Here is an 18,015-nt window from a genome sequence, read left to right on the forward strand (position 1 = left end):
GGTGGTTAACTGTTTACCACAGAATAATGTTGAGAGTAAGAGGAGGGAAGTTGAGGGATCATCATGCTGATTAGTTGCGATCATTTTTGTGAAGTAAAAAGCAAAGACATTTTCAAAGTAAGGGTTGCTTGCCTGAGGTATTGATCATAAAGAGAGAAAAAAAAAAGTCTTTGTCAGGGGGAGCATTTAAGCAAATGAATTTTAAGATCTAAGTATTATATTTTTTGACTGCTACTTGACATAATATTGGTTGTTTCACCAAATATGAACTCCTGTAGTTGCGAATGTTCAAACAGTATCTGACTCCGCATTTACCAGGGCTGTTGTAGAACGTGACTTCTCTTTTAGAAAAGAAGCTGAATGGAAATCTATGGAAATCAATGAATTATATTTATAGATCTTGAATAGGCAGTAGGTAGGGGGGACTCAGTTTTCTATTTTAAGATAGAAAATTTCCTGATTGAAGTAAATTTGAGATTTACTTCAAATTTTAAAATTTAATAATGATAAAGCAAAAAGACTTTACATTTTTCCCTTTTAATTCTTACAGTGATGCTAGGAAGTGGATGTGAAAACTGAGGATGGGGTTAAAGATTCCAGGGTCACATAGCTAGTTAGAATTTTAAAACCTGGCTTAATCTTCTGTCTGATTAAAATTCGTGTCCTTGATATTCTTATTTGCTAATGAGTTGGATGGCAGGACATTTTAGACAGAGATGATAATCTGATAAAAGTCACGATAGTGGAAGTGGGAGGACCAGAAGAAATCAATTTTACAAGAGGCAAAAGGGCCAGGCTAAAGAAAAGAGCTTGTGTAATTAGCAGTAGAATGAGTGTGTATATGCACTTTATATACTTATATACATACTATATACACATATGGACATATGTACTTCTATATATATACACAACATATATCTTAATGTTTATATATGTATATATATACCATGTAAGATATCCTGTGTTGTCTATGTATACTTTTTTCCCATTAGACAAGACAAGCTGCATTTATATATACTTACATTTTATTTAGTTACCACTCATACATTTTAGTATTTTAATTGTTGTATAATGAAAACTCAAAATTAAAGCTCTATTATTTAATATACAGTACTTCTAATTTTAAAAAGTAGTATATACAGACTTCAGCAGTTGAATTATATACTTTATTTTTTAATTTAAATTTTTTTTTTATACAGCAGGTTCTATTTTATACATGTTAGTATATGTATGTCAATCCCAATCTCTCAATTCATCCCACCACCACCCACCACCTCCTCCCCCCCGACCCCCACTTTCCCCCTTTGGTGTCCATACGTTTGTTCTCTACATCTGTGTCTCTATTTCTGCCTTGCAAACGGGTTCATCTGTACCATTTTTCTAGATTCCACATATATGCGTTAATATACGATATTTGTTTTTCTGACTTATTTCACTCTGTATGACAGTCTCTAGGTCCATCCACATCTCTACAAATGATCCAGTTTCGTTCCTTTTTATGCTGAGTAATATTCCATTGTATAAATGTACCACATCTTCTTTATCTGTTTGTCTGTCGATGGGCATTTAGGTTGCTTCCATGTCCTGGCTATTGTAAATAGTGCTGCAGTGAACACTGGGGTGCATGTGTCTTTTTGAATTATGGTTTTCTCTGGGTGTATGCCCAGTGAACTATATACCTTTAGAAAGGAGTAAAACTGAGGACATTTTTAAGGCTTTTTTTTTTTTTGATTTATTTATTTATGGCTGTGTTGGGTCTTCGTTTCTGTGCGAGGGCTTTCTCTAGTTGTGGCAAGCGGGGGCCACTCTTCATCGCGGTGCGCGGGCCTCTCACTGTCGCGGCCTCTCTTGTTGCGGAGCACAGGCTCCAGATGCGCAGGCTCAGTAGTTGTGGCTCACGGGCCCAGTTGTTCCGCGGCATGTGGGATCTTCCCAGACCAGGGCTCGAACCCGTGTCCCCTGCATTGGCAGGCAGATTCTCAACCACTGCACCACCAGGGAAGCCCTTTAAGGCTTTTTTAAGAAAATTTATGTTGAAGGATCTGAAATATCAGGCTGTTTTGGGTTTGTTATCGAGTGGCAATATGTACCCTGTATTGTTAGAGACAATGTAACACGGTAGGAAGACTGGCTATGGAGTCATTCTCAAGTTTAACAAATGTATATTGAGTGCCGACTCTGTATCCAGCACTGTTTCAGATATTGAAGATACTATAGTGAAAAAGACCAAATTCTAAGTGATAGGAAGGCAGCCATGCAAAGCTCTAGAAGAATAGCATTGCCAGGCAGCAGGAATGGCAATGGCAGAGGTTCTTAGGCTGGAGTGGGCATGGCATCTTCCAGGGATGGCGGAAAGAAAGGCCAGCATGACTGAAACCTGTATGGCAGAGGGCAGAGTGGTATGAGAGAAAGTTAAATAGGCCGGGGCCAGATCGTGTAAGTCAAACTTTTATATTTTATTCTGAGTAAAGCGGGAAGTCTTTTTGTGGGGTTGAAGTAAGGGAGATAAAGAGACTTGATCTATAATTTTGAGAAGCTTTATCTATTGCTAGAGAATGGATGATGGGGTAGAGGAGGATGAGATTAAGAGCAGAAGCAGGGAGACCAGTTAGGATGAATTTAAGTAGTCTAGAGTTGATGACGGTGCCAACTAAGGTTTTAGCAGTGAAGTGGCAATGGGTAGTTAGAGTTATGATATGTGAAACTTGGGAATTGTCATGGCATTGGATGTATGAAATGAGAGGAAGCAAGGAGTCAAGATTGACTCCTATTTTTGACTTAAGACAAAATATGGATGGATGGTAGCACTATTTACCAAGATGGGGAAGTTTGAGGGAGGAGCAGGTTTGGAATAAAAAAAATCAAGAATTTTATTTTGGATATGTTAAGTTTGAGGTGCTTATTAAACATCCAGGGGAAGTGTTGAAAGGATAATTATATGTTACCTTGGAGATGAAGTGACTGATAAATTTGAGTCATTGTGATATATTTAAGAACTAGATGAGAACACCTCAAGAGAGTATAGACAGTGAAGAGAAGAGGGTCTCTAATGAAGATGGGAATCTGAGTTCTGATTTCTGGGTGACTTGGTTTTCAGATTTCTCATACTTCAGAGTCATTGTGAATTGAGGTAGTACGAGGCTTGTTACCTAATAACGGCAGCTTTTATTTTTAGGCGGTTATTTAAGATATTTAATTGCTTTGGCAAGAAAAAGATTCCTTTTCTAAAACAGCTTATGGTCTACTCTAAACTTTTTTCTAGATGGAAGTTTTTACTTTAGGAATTCTTCACCTAAGAGGAGACATGGAGAAAGTTTAAGGAGAAGCACAGGAAAGAAAAGGAACAGAAAAGTTCAAGCAGCATCATAGCTATGCTTAGGGTACCATCAGTGCCTTCTTATTTGTTTATGTTGTTTTACCTTTGTTTCATACATCTCAGATTCCTGGGTACAAAACATTTTTAGCTTAATATCTTTTGAGTCTTATAATGTTCTACATGTTGCAATTGCTCAGCAAATGATAACCTCATATACATGAAAGTACACTGTCCTACTGGGACATTAAGTTTCATTTAAATGCCTTGGGATACAAAAATTCTAAGTTTGCCGCTAAATCAAAACAGATCATCCCCTTCTCTTGTTCAGAATTTGTTTTGTGCTTGAAGTTATATGGAAAATCATTTATAACAATACTTCTAAAAGTCTACTAAATGAATGAAGGAATTAATAGTCTGTTAATTGTGTTACAGAGTTATAAATTTTGTCAAGGAAAATTACAGTTGATTTTAGACCAGTTGGATCCTGGGCAACCTAAAGAGGTAAGTTTAAAGGATAACTGTCAAGTTCAGTCAGATATATATATATATATCTATATATAGATATATAGATATATATATATATGTAATAGATTATAATTAGTAGCAGCTGGATTATTTCTCGAAGATAGTCCTTTAATATCATGGCAGTTCTAGACTGATATCCCTGCTAGACTTTCTAGTCTTGAAATGAAAAGTCACAGAGTAAGAGAGGCTCTCCTTAGAGAGTTCTCACAGTTTGTAAGAGGAAATTTTTATTTCTAGTTTCAATTTTCAAGGATGAATTTATGAGCAGTTTCTCCCAAACTGTTCCTTCACTGTTGCTTTGTTTGTGATATTTTAGTGATTTCTTTGAAGAAAAAAATCTTCATTTAACGCTCTTTCTATTTCTGGAAAACGTGAGCAACTTTGACACATGTTCATTTATTAGAAAATATTTTTAAAAAGCAATTTTATTGAATTGAGCCTCTTTATATTGTAATAATTGTATAAATTACTGTTTATGAAGTTTTATTTCATTTGAAAGTCAGTTTGTTTCACTTGAAATAGAAAATGATAGGATTTTTGAAGTACCTCAGACGTCTGTTATATCTTGCCATTTGGTCTCGTTTTTGAAATACATTGTTTTTCTTCAACTTTTCATTTTAAATTAAGTGAATAGCTATGATTTACTCCCACTGATTTTTTTTTTTTCCTCTCAGCATTTCACATTCTGATTTATTTTCTAGGTTTTAGTAAATGTTTCAACAGATTGGCAATGGAACCTGACTTTATATGATAACAATATTATTGTCTTTAGTTTAAGTGGATTATTTGGAAATCTATACTTGTTCAGAAACCTTTGTTCTACTTCTGCAAATAGTAAATTGTTAATGGAGTTTTGTCCTAAAAATTAACTGAGCAGGAGAAATTTACTTAATATTTTTAAACTCTCTTCATAGTCCCCCTAATGCCTATCCCAAATAAAATTGTATTTAAGAGTTTTTCATATGAATATATAGACATTTTTAAACACATGTGTATTCTATTTGTTTCACCTAAAACTTGACACCCTGAAAACTGACACCTTGACACATTCCGAGGGCTTGGTGTCCTAAGGTCTTAGCTCTCTGACTCTTCATTTTTTTCCCCCCCTCACTAGGTTTCAGTTATTTCAGCTGAGGAACAACCAAATTTTGAGGAACAGGTTGGAATCAGTGTGTTATTACTCACTAGTTGGAGAGTGAGTGGGGGAGAAGCTTTACTCCACTTAGGATTGGAGTAGAGCTATTTGCCACTGCTGTTCCTTGGGTCATACTGTCTTGAGTGAATTCTGATTGAATTTTGAGAAGAATGTTTAATAAGATTTCTGTGAAAATTCAGAAATTCAATTTTGCATCACATTGCTGAATCACTTTTTTTCCCCCCTATATCAGTGGTTAGAAGGTCAGAAAATACGGTGTAGCAGCAAAAACAAGTTCAAATTAATTGTTTTGTGAGAATTGTTCATATATCCTAGAATGGGAATGCTTCACCAGGGACATAACTGGGCAGTGTTTTAGAATTAGAGTCCTCAAACTGTAGGACCACCTATGGGGGTCTGTTCAAGTGAGGAAAGTCTATGGAGGAGACACTGGAATACCTTATTCTGGTGATTCAGATTTGGCTACCATCCCTTCTCCTCTTCCCCTTAGACGTGTGACCTAGAATCTCCTAATATAGTTAGGTTATTTTATGTAAAGCAAAAATTAAAACACTATTTAGTTTCTCTGCTTAACAGTTTAAAAAATGAATTAAGAATTGTTTTATAAAAGGGCCTCTGATTTTCCATTGGCTCTTTAAAGCAGTTATCCAGACTCTGCCTTTCAATGTTTGTTAAATATTTGGAGAATTGCTATTATTTTGGTGGCTGAGTATTAATAAAAATTCTTTTAAAAAATTATAGGTGAGATATGAAGGCTTGCAAACGTTATGTTCAGCTCCTCCATCTGATGTACTGAACTGTGAAAACTGGACCACTCTCTGTGAGAAACTGACAGTGTATCTTTCAGATCCTGATCCTGTATTTAGTGTAAGGAAATGCTTACAGAAGTGTTAAGAATTCCTGTTTTTTTTTCCCTACTATTCTAGAAGCAAATGGAATATAATTTTCTTTAATAGTAGCTCAAATATTTAATAGTAGTGCAAATATAACTTCAGCTCCAGCTTTTGAATTGTCAAGATTTTTTTTTTTTTTTTTAAGGAATTAACTTACTATGTCATGATTAGATTCAAAGTATGGTTGGTCAGTGTCATACTTCATTGCCAAATAATAGACTATGTTAGCTTATGCATTTTGTTTTATCTTGTAAAGGGATATCCAAGTATCTGTGTCAATGTTTTTGAATTAAGAAAAATATTTTAAAAGAAAGAGTGTGTTTTTGAAAGAATTCATGATACATGAAGACTTGAACTTACAATGATTACAATTTATTCTAAAGGATTAATAAGTATTTTCCCTGTGCAGTTAAGTGTTAGAGATTGCTTAACTGCTTAAAAAGAGAAGTTAGGAAACTGTAAAGCTAACACTTTAGAAGATAATTGAGATGATAATTAAGATGAATTATAAAACTAATATAGAAAATTCCAAAAACTGTAAAGTTAGTCAGTAGAGAGAGTTATTTTATATTAAAAAAATGATTCACATATGACTTCTCAGAAACACTATGTTGAAAAGTAAGATTATATTAAAAAGTGCAGTAATTATATGGGATTAAAAAAAAATCCTGACTGTATTCCAGCATCACATTTAACTACAAACTAGGTTTTTTATATATGTACGTATGTATTTATTTTGGCCGCACTGGGTCTTTGTTGTGGCACATGGGTTTCTCTAGTTGCGGCACGCGGGCTTAGATGTGGTATGTGGGAACTTGGTTCGCAGACCAGGGATCGAACCTGGGCCCCCTGCATTGGGAGCACAGAGTCTTAACCACTGGACCACCAGGGAAGTCCCCCAAACTAGGTTTTTTTTAAGTGTCTTTTTCTTCATAAATGATGTGTCAGTGAAGAAAAAAATTGGCTTTAAAATTGATAAGGTTTTTTTATATAGAATTTTTTAAGGTATTAGTAGAAAAATTTTTCCAGCTCTTCAACAAATATGCACTGAATACCTACAGTGTACATCATTCTAGTTCAGATGCTGGGAACACTGAGCAAGACAGAAGCCTTTGCCTTCACAGAACTTCTAGAAGAGGAGACAGACAGTAAACAGTTAATACAAATAAAAATAAAACTCAGTACCTTTTTACTACTTAAAATTACTCTTCCATCAATGAAAATATAATTATACTGGTACACAGAAGTGGTTTAGAAACAAGTGGTTTGTTATTTTTATAAGGGGGGAAATGGTGTTTAATTACCCAATACCTGGATGCAGTTCAACCATACTAACCCCAGAGGGTGATGCAGACTTCTCTAAAAACTCAAGGATTCAAGAACTTCAAAGGGGAAAGATATTTCAGGGTTACCTTTTAACATTTCAAGGCATTCTAACAGGAAATACAACTGTAAATTTCCCTCTTAAAGACAGAATAGTGGTCTAATAGGTTTCCTTTATTCCTTTTATAAACATGGTAAAGATCCTACTGGGTCAATGTAAGTGGCATGATTTGACCATTATATTCAGCAAGAGTCAATGTCCATACTTAAGGCAATAAAATTGGAAGACATTGTCATAGAGGGGAAATGGTAATAAAACCAATCAACTTGAATAGAAAACAAGGCATGATGTTCTTTTCATCTAGAACTTACGCTTTACCCAAATTCTTGAGTTTGATTCTGTTTCTTCGTTTTCTACTCTAAAGCAGGGGTCCCCAACCCCCAGGAACTGGGCCGCACAGCAGGAGGTGAGCGGCTACGCTTCATCTGCCGCTCCCCATGGCTCGCATTATGGCCTTAAGCATCCCCGCCCTACTGTCTGTGGGAAAATTGTCTTCCACAAAACTGGTCCCTGGTGCCAAAAAGGTTGGGGAATGCTGCTCTAAAGGACTCTTACATGTAACTGAGTGAAGCCTATAGTGTTCGAAAAGTATGACAAATACTTACCAATTGCTGCAACTGTGAAAACTTCCCAAAATATTTAATATCCTGTGTTCAGTATGAACCTCTTGGGTTATTGAAATATATTTTTAGTCACTTGGGTAACCATTTTTTGTAAGTGTATTCATCTAATATTTGATATAGTCAAGGTTAGTTTTTTCTTCAGAGTAGAACATTTGAGAGAATTTTATTTTTTTAATGGGAAACTGAATTTCACTGTTAGGATCAATCCCATCAAAGTTGGTATAATTAAAATGATAAGCTGTCATTTCTAGGTGCCTACGAGTGTCAGGTACTGACTACATCTGTTATCTCATTTAATTCATTTACATTGTGGTAGTTTCTACTTTACGTTTTAATAATGTAAAATTTTGGAATATAATATTTTTCTTGGGAATAGGCAAAATTATTGAAGTCCTAAAAATCTGATTAATCTTCCTATGTGAGCAATTAAAACAGAAACAAATAGCGGATTTGGAAAGGAGTGGGGTTTTTTGTTTGTTTTGTTTTACATCTAGTACTCCTACTGTTTCCTTGTTTGGCTCCTTTACATTGTGTCAAATTGTAACAAATTATATTGTTTCCTTTCTTCACCCCATCTCCCCATGTCTGTATCTGCTATTACCAGATTTTACAACAATATACTGCTGTATTAGATTGACTCTTAGTTTTGGTTGACTTTACTTTTTGCCAACCAACACAAGAATGCGCCGTTTTAGTTACATTTCTACTGAAATTTTTGAATGGTCTTGGTTTATTAAGTTTTTTACTATGCAGAAAACGATTCTTACAAAAATAGATGATGAAAGAATCTTGGATACAAATCTTGTTTCATTTCCATAGGACCGGATTTTAAAATTCTATGCACAGACGTTTACACTTTCACCGTTACATATGACCAAGGAAATTTATAAAAGCTTAGGTATGTTTATTATATCATTTTTAAAACTTAAAAGTTTGTATTTAAGAAAATGGATAGGAAATAACTGTTGCAGAAAGCACTGTAAATGAATGGCATAATAACCTTATTTTTATTTTTTCTTTTTAGCTAAATATTTGGAGTTACACTTTATTTCTAGAGAAAATCATATTCCTACTCTTTCAACTGGCATAGATATAACTAATCCTAATGTGATCCATTTACTTAAAAAGGTATTCATTTTCTATAATATGCTTTTATTTCTGTTTAATTCTATATTTAAGAATCCTAACTTCTTGAGAACGGTTATGCACTGTTTTATAGGTTCGTCTTCTAAATGAATATCAGAAAGAGGCTCCATCTTTCTGGATTCGACACCCAGAAAAGTAAGCCCCCTAGTTTATGCCAATATAAAATTAGGAGTGTTACTGTCCACATACATTTCAAAGAGAGTAGAGACAGTCTTAACTGATTTATGTGGTTGGGAAAGGCTTACTAGTTTATTTTTTAGCTTTTCATTAGCTATGTGAATGGCTCTATGCAAGTACCATTTTATACCATTTAATTATCACAACAAGGTAAGAAGAGGATGTTGTAGCTTCAGGTTCTTTCATTACTGGTCTTCGCTACTTTGGTCAAGTTCCTTGAATGTTCTTTAAACTTTTCCCTTTTTAGTTCTAAGATCTTTAATAAGGTTGTAAGAGTAACTGTGGGTCTAAAAAGGAAAGTTAAATTTGGACAGCCAGTGTTGAAGTAGAGCATAAGTTTTTAGAGCAGAGAAAACTGGGGGTGAATTTCACCCCTGCCATTTACTGAAACATTAAAAAATGATGTTTCTAAAGATTACTTATTACTTTATCATTCCATAACTATAAAATGTCACGATTACATATATAATAGCATTTGTTTTTTTCTAAAAATCACTTTTTTCCCCAAACTTTAAGGTATATGGAAGAAATTGTGGAGAGTACTTTGTCTTTATTATCAGTTAAACATGATCAAAGCCATCTTGTCTCACAAAAGATTTTGGATCCGATATACTTTCTTGCATTGGTTGATACCAAGGCTGTGTGGTTCAAAAAGTGGATGGTAAGGAAATATGGAATGTTTTACTACCTTTCTTTGCATTGCTCTATTGTGTCAAAGAATAGCTGCTGTTTGAATGTTTACTGTGTGCCAAGAGTTCTAATCACTTTTACACGTGTTAACTCACTTAATTCCTATAACAATCTATGACATAAGTGGTGGTATTATTATCCCATTTTACAGATGCAGCAACTGAGGGATAGAGAAGTAATTTGCTCAAGATGGTTTACCTATTAGGTGACAGAGTCAGAAAAGGATTTTAATGGTAATTCATTTGAATCTATTAAACTGATGACCTATCCAAAATCATGTCTTAGTTTAAAAGCTACGAAATTTTTAAGCAGATGTGGTAGAACATAAGGGTTCAATGCTCACTTTTCTCTGGCTTAGATGTTTGAAAACATCTCTTCATTTGCCACTTAATGAAATTGCAGTTTGGAAAATGTGTTTAATGCCTGAATGCTGGTGACTTCCTGTGAAGTTGATCACTATCTTAGAACTGGAACTAATATTAAGAGATTCTTAAACTGTTACCTCCCTCATCTGCTGTTGAATAAGAGTGGTCTGTGTCTGGCAGTAGTCATAGCTGTGTTGGCTTGTGTTCTTACATCTTTGTTCCTCTCAAGCTGTATTTGTTGCAGTGGGGAAGGATGGGAATGGGACCATGACTTGCCATGCAAACCATGCAAAGCAGCAATGTGTTCATTTACTGCTTAGCACGATTTGGACATTATCTTGCTGATGGCTTTCTTTCTTTCTTTTTTTTTTTTTTTGCCTTTTATCTAAACTGTATAATAATGCCCAGTTAACCAAAACATAATTCTGTTTGGTGCTTAGCACTTACCTGGCCTACATATAGTATATGTTTCATAAATGCTTGCTCAACTTAATTTTACCTGAACCCTTTGTTCCTCACATCTGACATTTGACCTTTTTCTTTCTTTTGATTATCAAATTACACCACTATTGTAGACAATATACAAAATATGTAAAAGCACAAATAAAATTAAATTTCTCTAATTCTATAACACAGGGATAACAGCTATTAAGATTTTGTTTTATGTGGTTGTATGCTTTAAAAAAGACCTAAACAGGTAAATTTTAACAAATCATATTCTAAGTGTTTATAATTAACTTTTTTTACTTAACATTTTTATTGTCAGCACTTGATTCTTAAGAGAATGATGCACATTACAGGAAAACTAACCAATGGAAAATTATTAAATCAGCTCCCCAAGTGTGTTCTAGTATTATTAAAATTTATCACATTCTCCTCCACTCATCTAAGGCAGAAGTTGTCAAACTTTATGTAAAGGGTCAGGCAGTAAATATTTCTGGCTTTGTGGGCTGTCCTGTTTCTGTTGCAACTACTCAGTTCTCAAAGTAGCCCAGAAGCATCCATAGGTAATATATAAATGAATAGATGTGACTATGTTACAATAAAACATTGTTTACCAAATCAGGGGGCAGCTGAATTTGGCCTGAGGGTTGTGGTATGTCAGCTCCGGTCTAAGGGATGTACTATGAGGCTTTCGTTTTAGAACATGATCAATAGTTTAATTGTAAGTCAACATGTTTATCTTACTAAACCTGGAAAAAAGATTAATGGTTTTTTAAAACATTTTAAGCTACAAGGGGTAAAACACACAGGGTTTTGATTAACCCTCAATTAACCCAAACCCCACTTAATTAAATTCTATTCCCCAGAATTTTGATAGTTTTTACAGACTATTTAATTTTTTAAAGTAAAATAAAGAAACTACATTGAAGGCTAATGATATCGAACATAAGTAATATTCATGTAAAATTTCCCCTTTGTACAATGCATAAAAAGCATATTTTAATCTCATCTATGTTCTAAGGAGAGAGTTGTTTTGGCACTTCGAATCATTTTTAAAATATGACTGGCAGAGAATGATTAAGATACTGTCCCTTCAGAGCATTTCAACCTTGGCAGATTTCTGCGTGTGTAAACAGTACAGTACCCTCTTCACTGTGAGAGTTGTGATTCCTCCCCTGACCCCCCTCGCCCTCACTTCTTAATCTTTCCTTTAGGCTCTGTCATACACTGGTAGTCAGACATGTTCGTTTTTGGCTTTAAAGTAATTTAGCATGGTAACTGGACACAACGGAGGGATATATTGTTTTCTATTGGTCTGTCAGTAAATGCTCCAGTTTTTAATATAATTTTCATTCTTATGACTGCTGTGCTCATAATCATTGTACTTAGAAAAGCGTGTTTTACCCTGATTACAGTAATTTAAACTAAGTTATTGTGTAATTTATGTTAAGGAAATGTTGCAGGAAAAATAGATTTTGAATGGTATAGCTTGAATATTAAATACCATTTTCCTCCTAATTTTAGCATGCATATTATAGCAGAACTGCAGTACTAAGACTTATTGAAAAGAAATATAAATCTCTGGTAAGTCTATATTTCTGTTCTTATCTTGAGAAATATTATCACAAAAAGATATCTGATGTAATAACTTGAATATGCAAAGTTGAGTGATTAATTAATATCGGGTAATGAAGCAGTCCCCCTTTTATGTGACTTTTAAACTACCAGTCTGTGAACATAAAAGAATAAAAGTAGAGACTTAAAATACAGTCAGGATAACAGTTAGGAAATATATAACTTCATAGTAAATTGAGCTGGTAACTAGCTATTTTGGGATAAGCCATATTAAGTATTGGGTTGGCCATAAAGTTCGCTCAGGTTTTTCTGTAACATTATGGAAAAATCCAAATGAACTTTTTGGCCAACCCAATATTATCATATAGTTTAATTCAGATCAGGTGTTTGTAGGGGAGTTTGTTCTATAAAATTTATCCATGTTTTTAACTGAAAGTTGCATGATAAAACTCAGAATGGTAAATGCTTTTGTAGTTGCAAAAATTGATTCAAGTTACACTAAATATAAACTAATACTGTAAAATATATTAGTAAAATTTTCTGCATTTACTGCTATTAGTAGAACAACATGTTAGGGCACTGAAAGGAACTGAAATCAGCAAGTCTAGCAATTAATTGACAAACATGAAAATTGTGAAATTAAAGTTATACTAATATGACTTTGAGATAATAAATACGTTCTACGTAGTTAGGTAGAATCTTGAGTTGAGAAGTGAGGTAAAGGGAAAGATTCCTAGAACTGTGAATTTTAGGAAGACTGCAGTAGAACATAAATTGAAGAAAGGAGAATAATAATTGTTTTGTGTTTGAGAATTAAGAGAATTAGGCTTCAGAAAGGAGAAGAGGGAGATATTGAATATTAGGATGGGAATTATTTGTAGAGGTAATAGGTATTTAAAAATCCTTAGAGAAACTGAAAGTCTTTCCACATTCCTCTCATTCCCATTTTAAATGGAAATTTGTTGCTGCCATATGAGCATAGAGTGATCTTGCTAGAATAGAAAAAGGAGAAAAAAACCAAGAACAATTTTTTTCCTCTTATGGTTTGACATACAAATAACTGTTGGTATGACATAGGCCCTAGTGGACATATTTCAAATGTTTCTTGTAGATTAACTCTTAAAATCCATTCCTTATTTGAAAAATGAATTATACTATAATCACTTCTTAGCCTACAAATAGTTACTTTATTATCAACTTCAGTGTTCTATCAACTTGTTCAAATATTTCATGTTCATAATTAATCAAACTTGCATGAGATTTCCTCTTAAACCTCATTTTCTCTTAAAGCTTTCCTAAATTTACCAAAATATCAAGAGATTTTTTTTTTTTAATGGTGTGTTTGTGTGTGGGTGTGTGTGTGTATAATTTTAAAAGTAAACCCAACTTTTGAAAAGAAACATTGGGGAAAATGGATGCCATGTGTGTGTGTTCCCATTTTCCTTTCAGAACTGAAGATCAAATTTTGTATATCTGCAGTGGGAACTTTGGACCACTCCATGGATTTGTCTTTTGTTTTATAAGAGATCCTTACAAAAGGACTGCAGTCATAGCAGCTTGTTTAACATGAGTATCTACTAAAGCATTTCCTCTAGCTTCTCAACAGTGCTATTTGATTTTCTACATTTTCTACAACAGTGAAACATCTGCATTGTCCAGTGGGGTAGCCATTAGCTGTATGTGTCTACTGAAAACTTAATGTGGTTAGGGAAACTAAGAGACTAAATTGATTCCTTTTTTACCCCCTTTTATTTATTTATTTTTGGCTGCGGTGGGTCTTCATTGCTGTGCACGGGTTTTCTCTAGTTGCTGCGAGCGGGGGCTACTCTTCATTGTGGTGTGTGGGCTTCACACTGTGGTGGCTTCTCTTGTTGCGGAGCACAGGCTCTAGGTGCACGGACTTAAGTAGTTGTGGCATGCGGACTCAGTAGTTGTGGCTCGTGAGCTCTAGAGCGCAGGCTCAGTAGTTGTGGTGCACGGGCTTAGTTGCTCCGTGGCATGTGGTATCTTCCCAGGCCAGGGCTCAAACCCATGTCCCCTGCATTGGCAGACATATTCTTTATGACTGTGCCACCAGGGAAGTCCCTAAATTGATTCTTTAATTTTAATTAATTTAAATTTAAAAGTAATATGTGTTAGTGCAGTTTTGTGCAGTTTGTACTCTTTTGTGCAGTTTGTTCTGTCTCTGGCACATATGACATTTTCAGTAGGTAGCATTGGGCAACCCGCCTCGCCAATCTTAGGGGTTAACAGTTAAGTGAGCTGGCTGGTACATATTTCCTAGTGCAGGAGAATAAGTATGAAATAAAATCCTGAATTTTACAGCAAATTTGTCTTTCCTAAGGTTTAAGATAATCACTTTTTATACTCTCAACTTGACTCTTTAATATTTAAATTTACCTACTGTAGATCTGCTTTTTGCTTCTGCAATTTAAAGGGGATATTATATCATGTGATTGTCCCTCTTCTAAGATGTACCTTTTTCTGTGATTGTTACCCCTTCTCAAATAAAAGATAGCACATGTAAGAAGTAAGGGGAAGGAGTAGAAGGAACAGAAGTGGGTTTAAGTGGGTAGTGAAGATAAAGGTGAGTAGAAATGAGTGCAAGGAAGAATGGGTTTTTGAAGGTTTGAGTGGGAGTAAACTAAAGAGTGAGAAAGATTATCTTGGAGATAGTACTTTGAGTTCTCAGAGAAGCTATTTGTTCTTTTGTCTTCTAATTCTTTAGAGCCTCTCTTAAGTATATTTGTCACGTCAAAAGTTCTCCATAATGGCAGTTTTTCAAAGTCATTTTTTGTTGCTATTTACCAATTTATGTGTAAGAACTAGGATCTTAAGAGTAAGTTCATCTAGGAAGTAGTTCTGTCAAGGAGGTTGCACCTTAGATAAACTCATGACAAACATGAAACAGATCACTATACTTTTGGGCAAAAGTGTGTGCTTATGAATGGTGTCTCAGGTTCTGACTAAGCAGAAGCTAGGGAGGGGCTGTGTGATTGGTGGCATGATGATCATTGATTCTCCTCTTTCAAGAATTGACAAGTCAGGGAGTGTCCTCATGAAATTTTTGTAGAAGTCCCAAGGCAGTTTGACCAGTTGCCTTTGCATGAGTTTGTTGCTGGTAGCCACTCATCTCAGGGCTGGCTTGGATTGGATTGACTGGATTAGAGACTTTTTGGACTATGCCTCCTTTTGTTTCCTATGAACACTCCTTTATATATTCAGTAGATGCAAGCTAAACCAAAAGAAGACAGGAGTTCAGAGTCTACAAATAACAACAAAAGCAAAATGAGCACAGAAGAATAAGCAGGTTAATAGTAGAACTGTTGACCAAATGGTGCTCCTCCAAAACAAAAGGCTACTTTGTACAAAGACGTATTTCATTACAAATCCAAGGATAATAAAATCTAGCAATGAGAACTCAGTGAAGCAAGTTGAAGCTTAGATCATTGTTGAGACAGACTCACGTGGTGGCAAATCTGAAGGATTATCAAAGTTTGGGACTTGGGGACCCAGTGAACACTCTTCTTTGAGGACCCCATGGAATGATGCCAAATGAGAATCCTCAAGGTGTAATCTCAATGTAAGCTCCAGAATCATTGAGGGTTAAGACCACTGTTCAGTATCTGACACAATGAATAAAACTGAGTTTATTGCTTACTTAATTAGGCAAAGCAGATTGTTAATATAAAATTTCGGGGAAAACTTGGAACTCAGGTTGGGCTTTCAGAGGTGAGAGTGAGTTCATGCCAACTGTAGATTTCCTGGAATGTTGTCTGTTGTTGGCTGACTTTTAGAAGAAAGGGGCTAACTAATTGGTTTGCTTACAACAGTATGTTCATTGAGATCTGTTGACATGTCATGATTAACAAGGTTTTAAACTTGTTCTAGATACCTGTTAACCATGGTTATATAGAAATATGGTTCTGGTTTTTATCTATAGAACAATTGCTCATTTTCAAGGATAGTGGGAAATTTTTTATTAATGAATAGGTGTTATTCTGGGAAAGAGGGGTGGTGGTTAAGGTAGTGGTGGGAAAATATTTCAGGGCCATGGAATAGCATGTTTAAAGGCTTTAGGGATTAGAAAACACATAGTACACTTGGAAACTGCACATATTTCATATGGCTAGACATAGATTGCTAAGAGAAATGTGAATTAGTATTAGAGAAATTTCCTGAAAATCAGTTCCCTGAAAGCTAATATTAAGTGGATCATGTTTTTTGAAAAGTTCTTAGATGCTTTAAATTGGGTATGTGCCAGTTGACCTCAGTTTGTTTCATTCATGTATGAGGCAGGATAGGGCCTCATAATTCCATTAAAAATAGAAAAGAGCTACTTAAGGGGAATCTTCAGCCCTTTCCCTTTTGCAGATAAAAATGAGTTGTTAATTTCAGTTTTGAATGTGTTTCAAATTCAATTGGTATGCATTGACTGGTGAGATTTTTAGTGGACTTGCTTTTAATGAATTGGTCATTTGACTGGTCACATGTTGAACTGGCTTTTGGTGACAGACTTTTACACAGGTAGATGTATTTCTCTGCATGTGTGTGTGGCTGGGGAGGGGGACATCTAGAGGATAAGAGGAATAAGACTAATGTTAGGTCATTAAAAAGTTCTTATTGTCAAATTTAGGAGATTGACCTTTATTCTGGAGGTTTAGTGAGCCACTGATAGATTTTCATGTACTGAAGTAATATGATCATATTAGGGCTTTGGAAAATTTAGAAAATGGGCTGAAGGTGCTACGTGGAGATAGTTTTTACTTCAATACTTCTCCCCTAAGAGGCTTTGCAGTAATCCAAGCAAAAGATGATGGAAACATGAATTAAGGCTATGACAGTGTATTGAGATAAATGGGTGGACTCAGGAGTACTATATTTAGAATGTAGGTTTTAGAGGACTTAGCTTTTTGAAAGGGGGTTGGGTGAGGACTTACTCATTTGAATGTCTGTCATTCATTGAGATAAATAACAGTAGGAAGAAAATAGGAAAGTTGGGAAAGGTTATACCTTTAGATTAGGTAGATTTGGTCATATTGGGTTTGAGATCCAGATTTCTGGGGGGAAGTTTCATTTTATTGATCTGGATCCTAAAGTTTGATTTAGATAAGACATAGATATGGAAGGGGGGTTCCCCAAGCCCACCCCCAGATTTGATGATTTGCTGGGAGGACTTATAGGAGTCAGCACATAGTTGTACTCCCAGATATGATTTCTTACAGAAAAAAGATACAAAGCAAAACTGGTGTAGGGAAGAGGCGCATTGGGTAAAGTCTGGAGGATACCAAGCATAAGCCTCCAAGAGTCTTTTTTTTTTTTTTTTTTTTATATTACGAAATGATGACCACAATATTTCTAGTTAACATGTATCACCAAACATAGTTACAAATTTTTTTGTGTGATGAGAACTTTTTTTTTTAAATTAATTAATTTATTTATTTTTGGCTGTGTTGGGTCTTCGTTTCTGTGTGAGGGCTTTCTCCAATTGCGGTGAGTGGGGGCCACTCTTCATCGCGGTGCGCGGGCCTCTCACTATCGTGGCCTCTCTTGTTGCGGAGCACAGGCTCCAGACGCGCAGGCTCAGTAGTTGTGGCTCACGGGCCTAGTTGCTCCGCGGCATGTGGGATCTTCCCAGACCAGGGCTCGAACCCGTGTCCCCTGCATTGGCAGGCAGATTCTCAACCACTGCGCCACCAGGGAAGCCCCTCCAAGAGTCTT

General features: G+C 35.3%; 1 protein-coding gene across 5 annotated transcripts in view; it reads left to right on the forward strand.

Annotated features, from left to right (window-relative positions):
* Positions 1–18,015, forward strand: part of TBC1D32 (TBC1 domain family member 32) — a 189,087-nt gene that overhangs the window by 24,071 nt on the left and 147,001 nt on the right. For 3 of the 5 annotated variants that reach the window (XM_036870860.1, XM_036870862.1, XM_036870865.1), the window contains 7 exons: positions 3,749–3,817; positions 5,739–5,864; positions 8,717–8,795; positions 8,922–9,025; positions 9,117–9,178; positions 9,737–9,881; positions 12,244–12,303. In XM_036870860.1, coding sequence (XP_036726755.1) covers positions 3,749–3,817; positions 5,739–5,864; positions 8,717–8,795; positions 8,922–9,025; positions 9,117–9,178; positions 9,737–9,881; positions 12,244–12,303 — 645 coding nt within the window. The remainder of the gene's footprint in view (positions 1–3,748; positions 3,818–5,738; positions 5,865–8,716; positions 8,796–8,921; positions 9,026–9,116; positions 9,179–9,736; positions 9,882–12,243; positions 12,304–18,015) is intronic. The other 2 variants (XM_036870861.1, XM_036870863.1) reach the window with 2 other exon arrangements.

The sequence above is a fragment of the Balaenoptera musculus genome, chromosome 12 (assembly GCF_009873245.2).
Source record: "Balaenoptera musculus isolate JJ_BM4_2016_0621 chromosome 12, mBalMus1.pri.v3, whole genome shotgun sequence".
Lineage (NCBI taxonomy): Eukaryota > Metazoa > Chordata > Mammalia > Artiodactyla > Balaenopteridae > Balaenoptera > Balaenoptera musculus.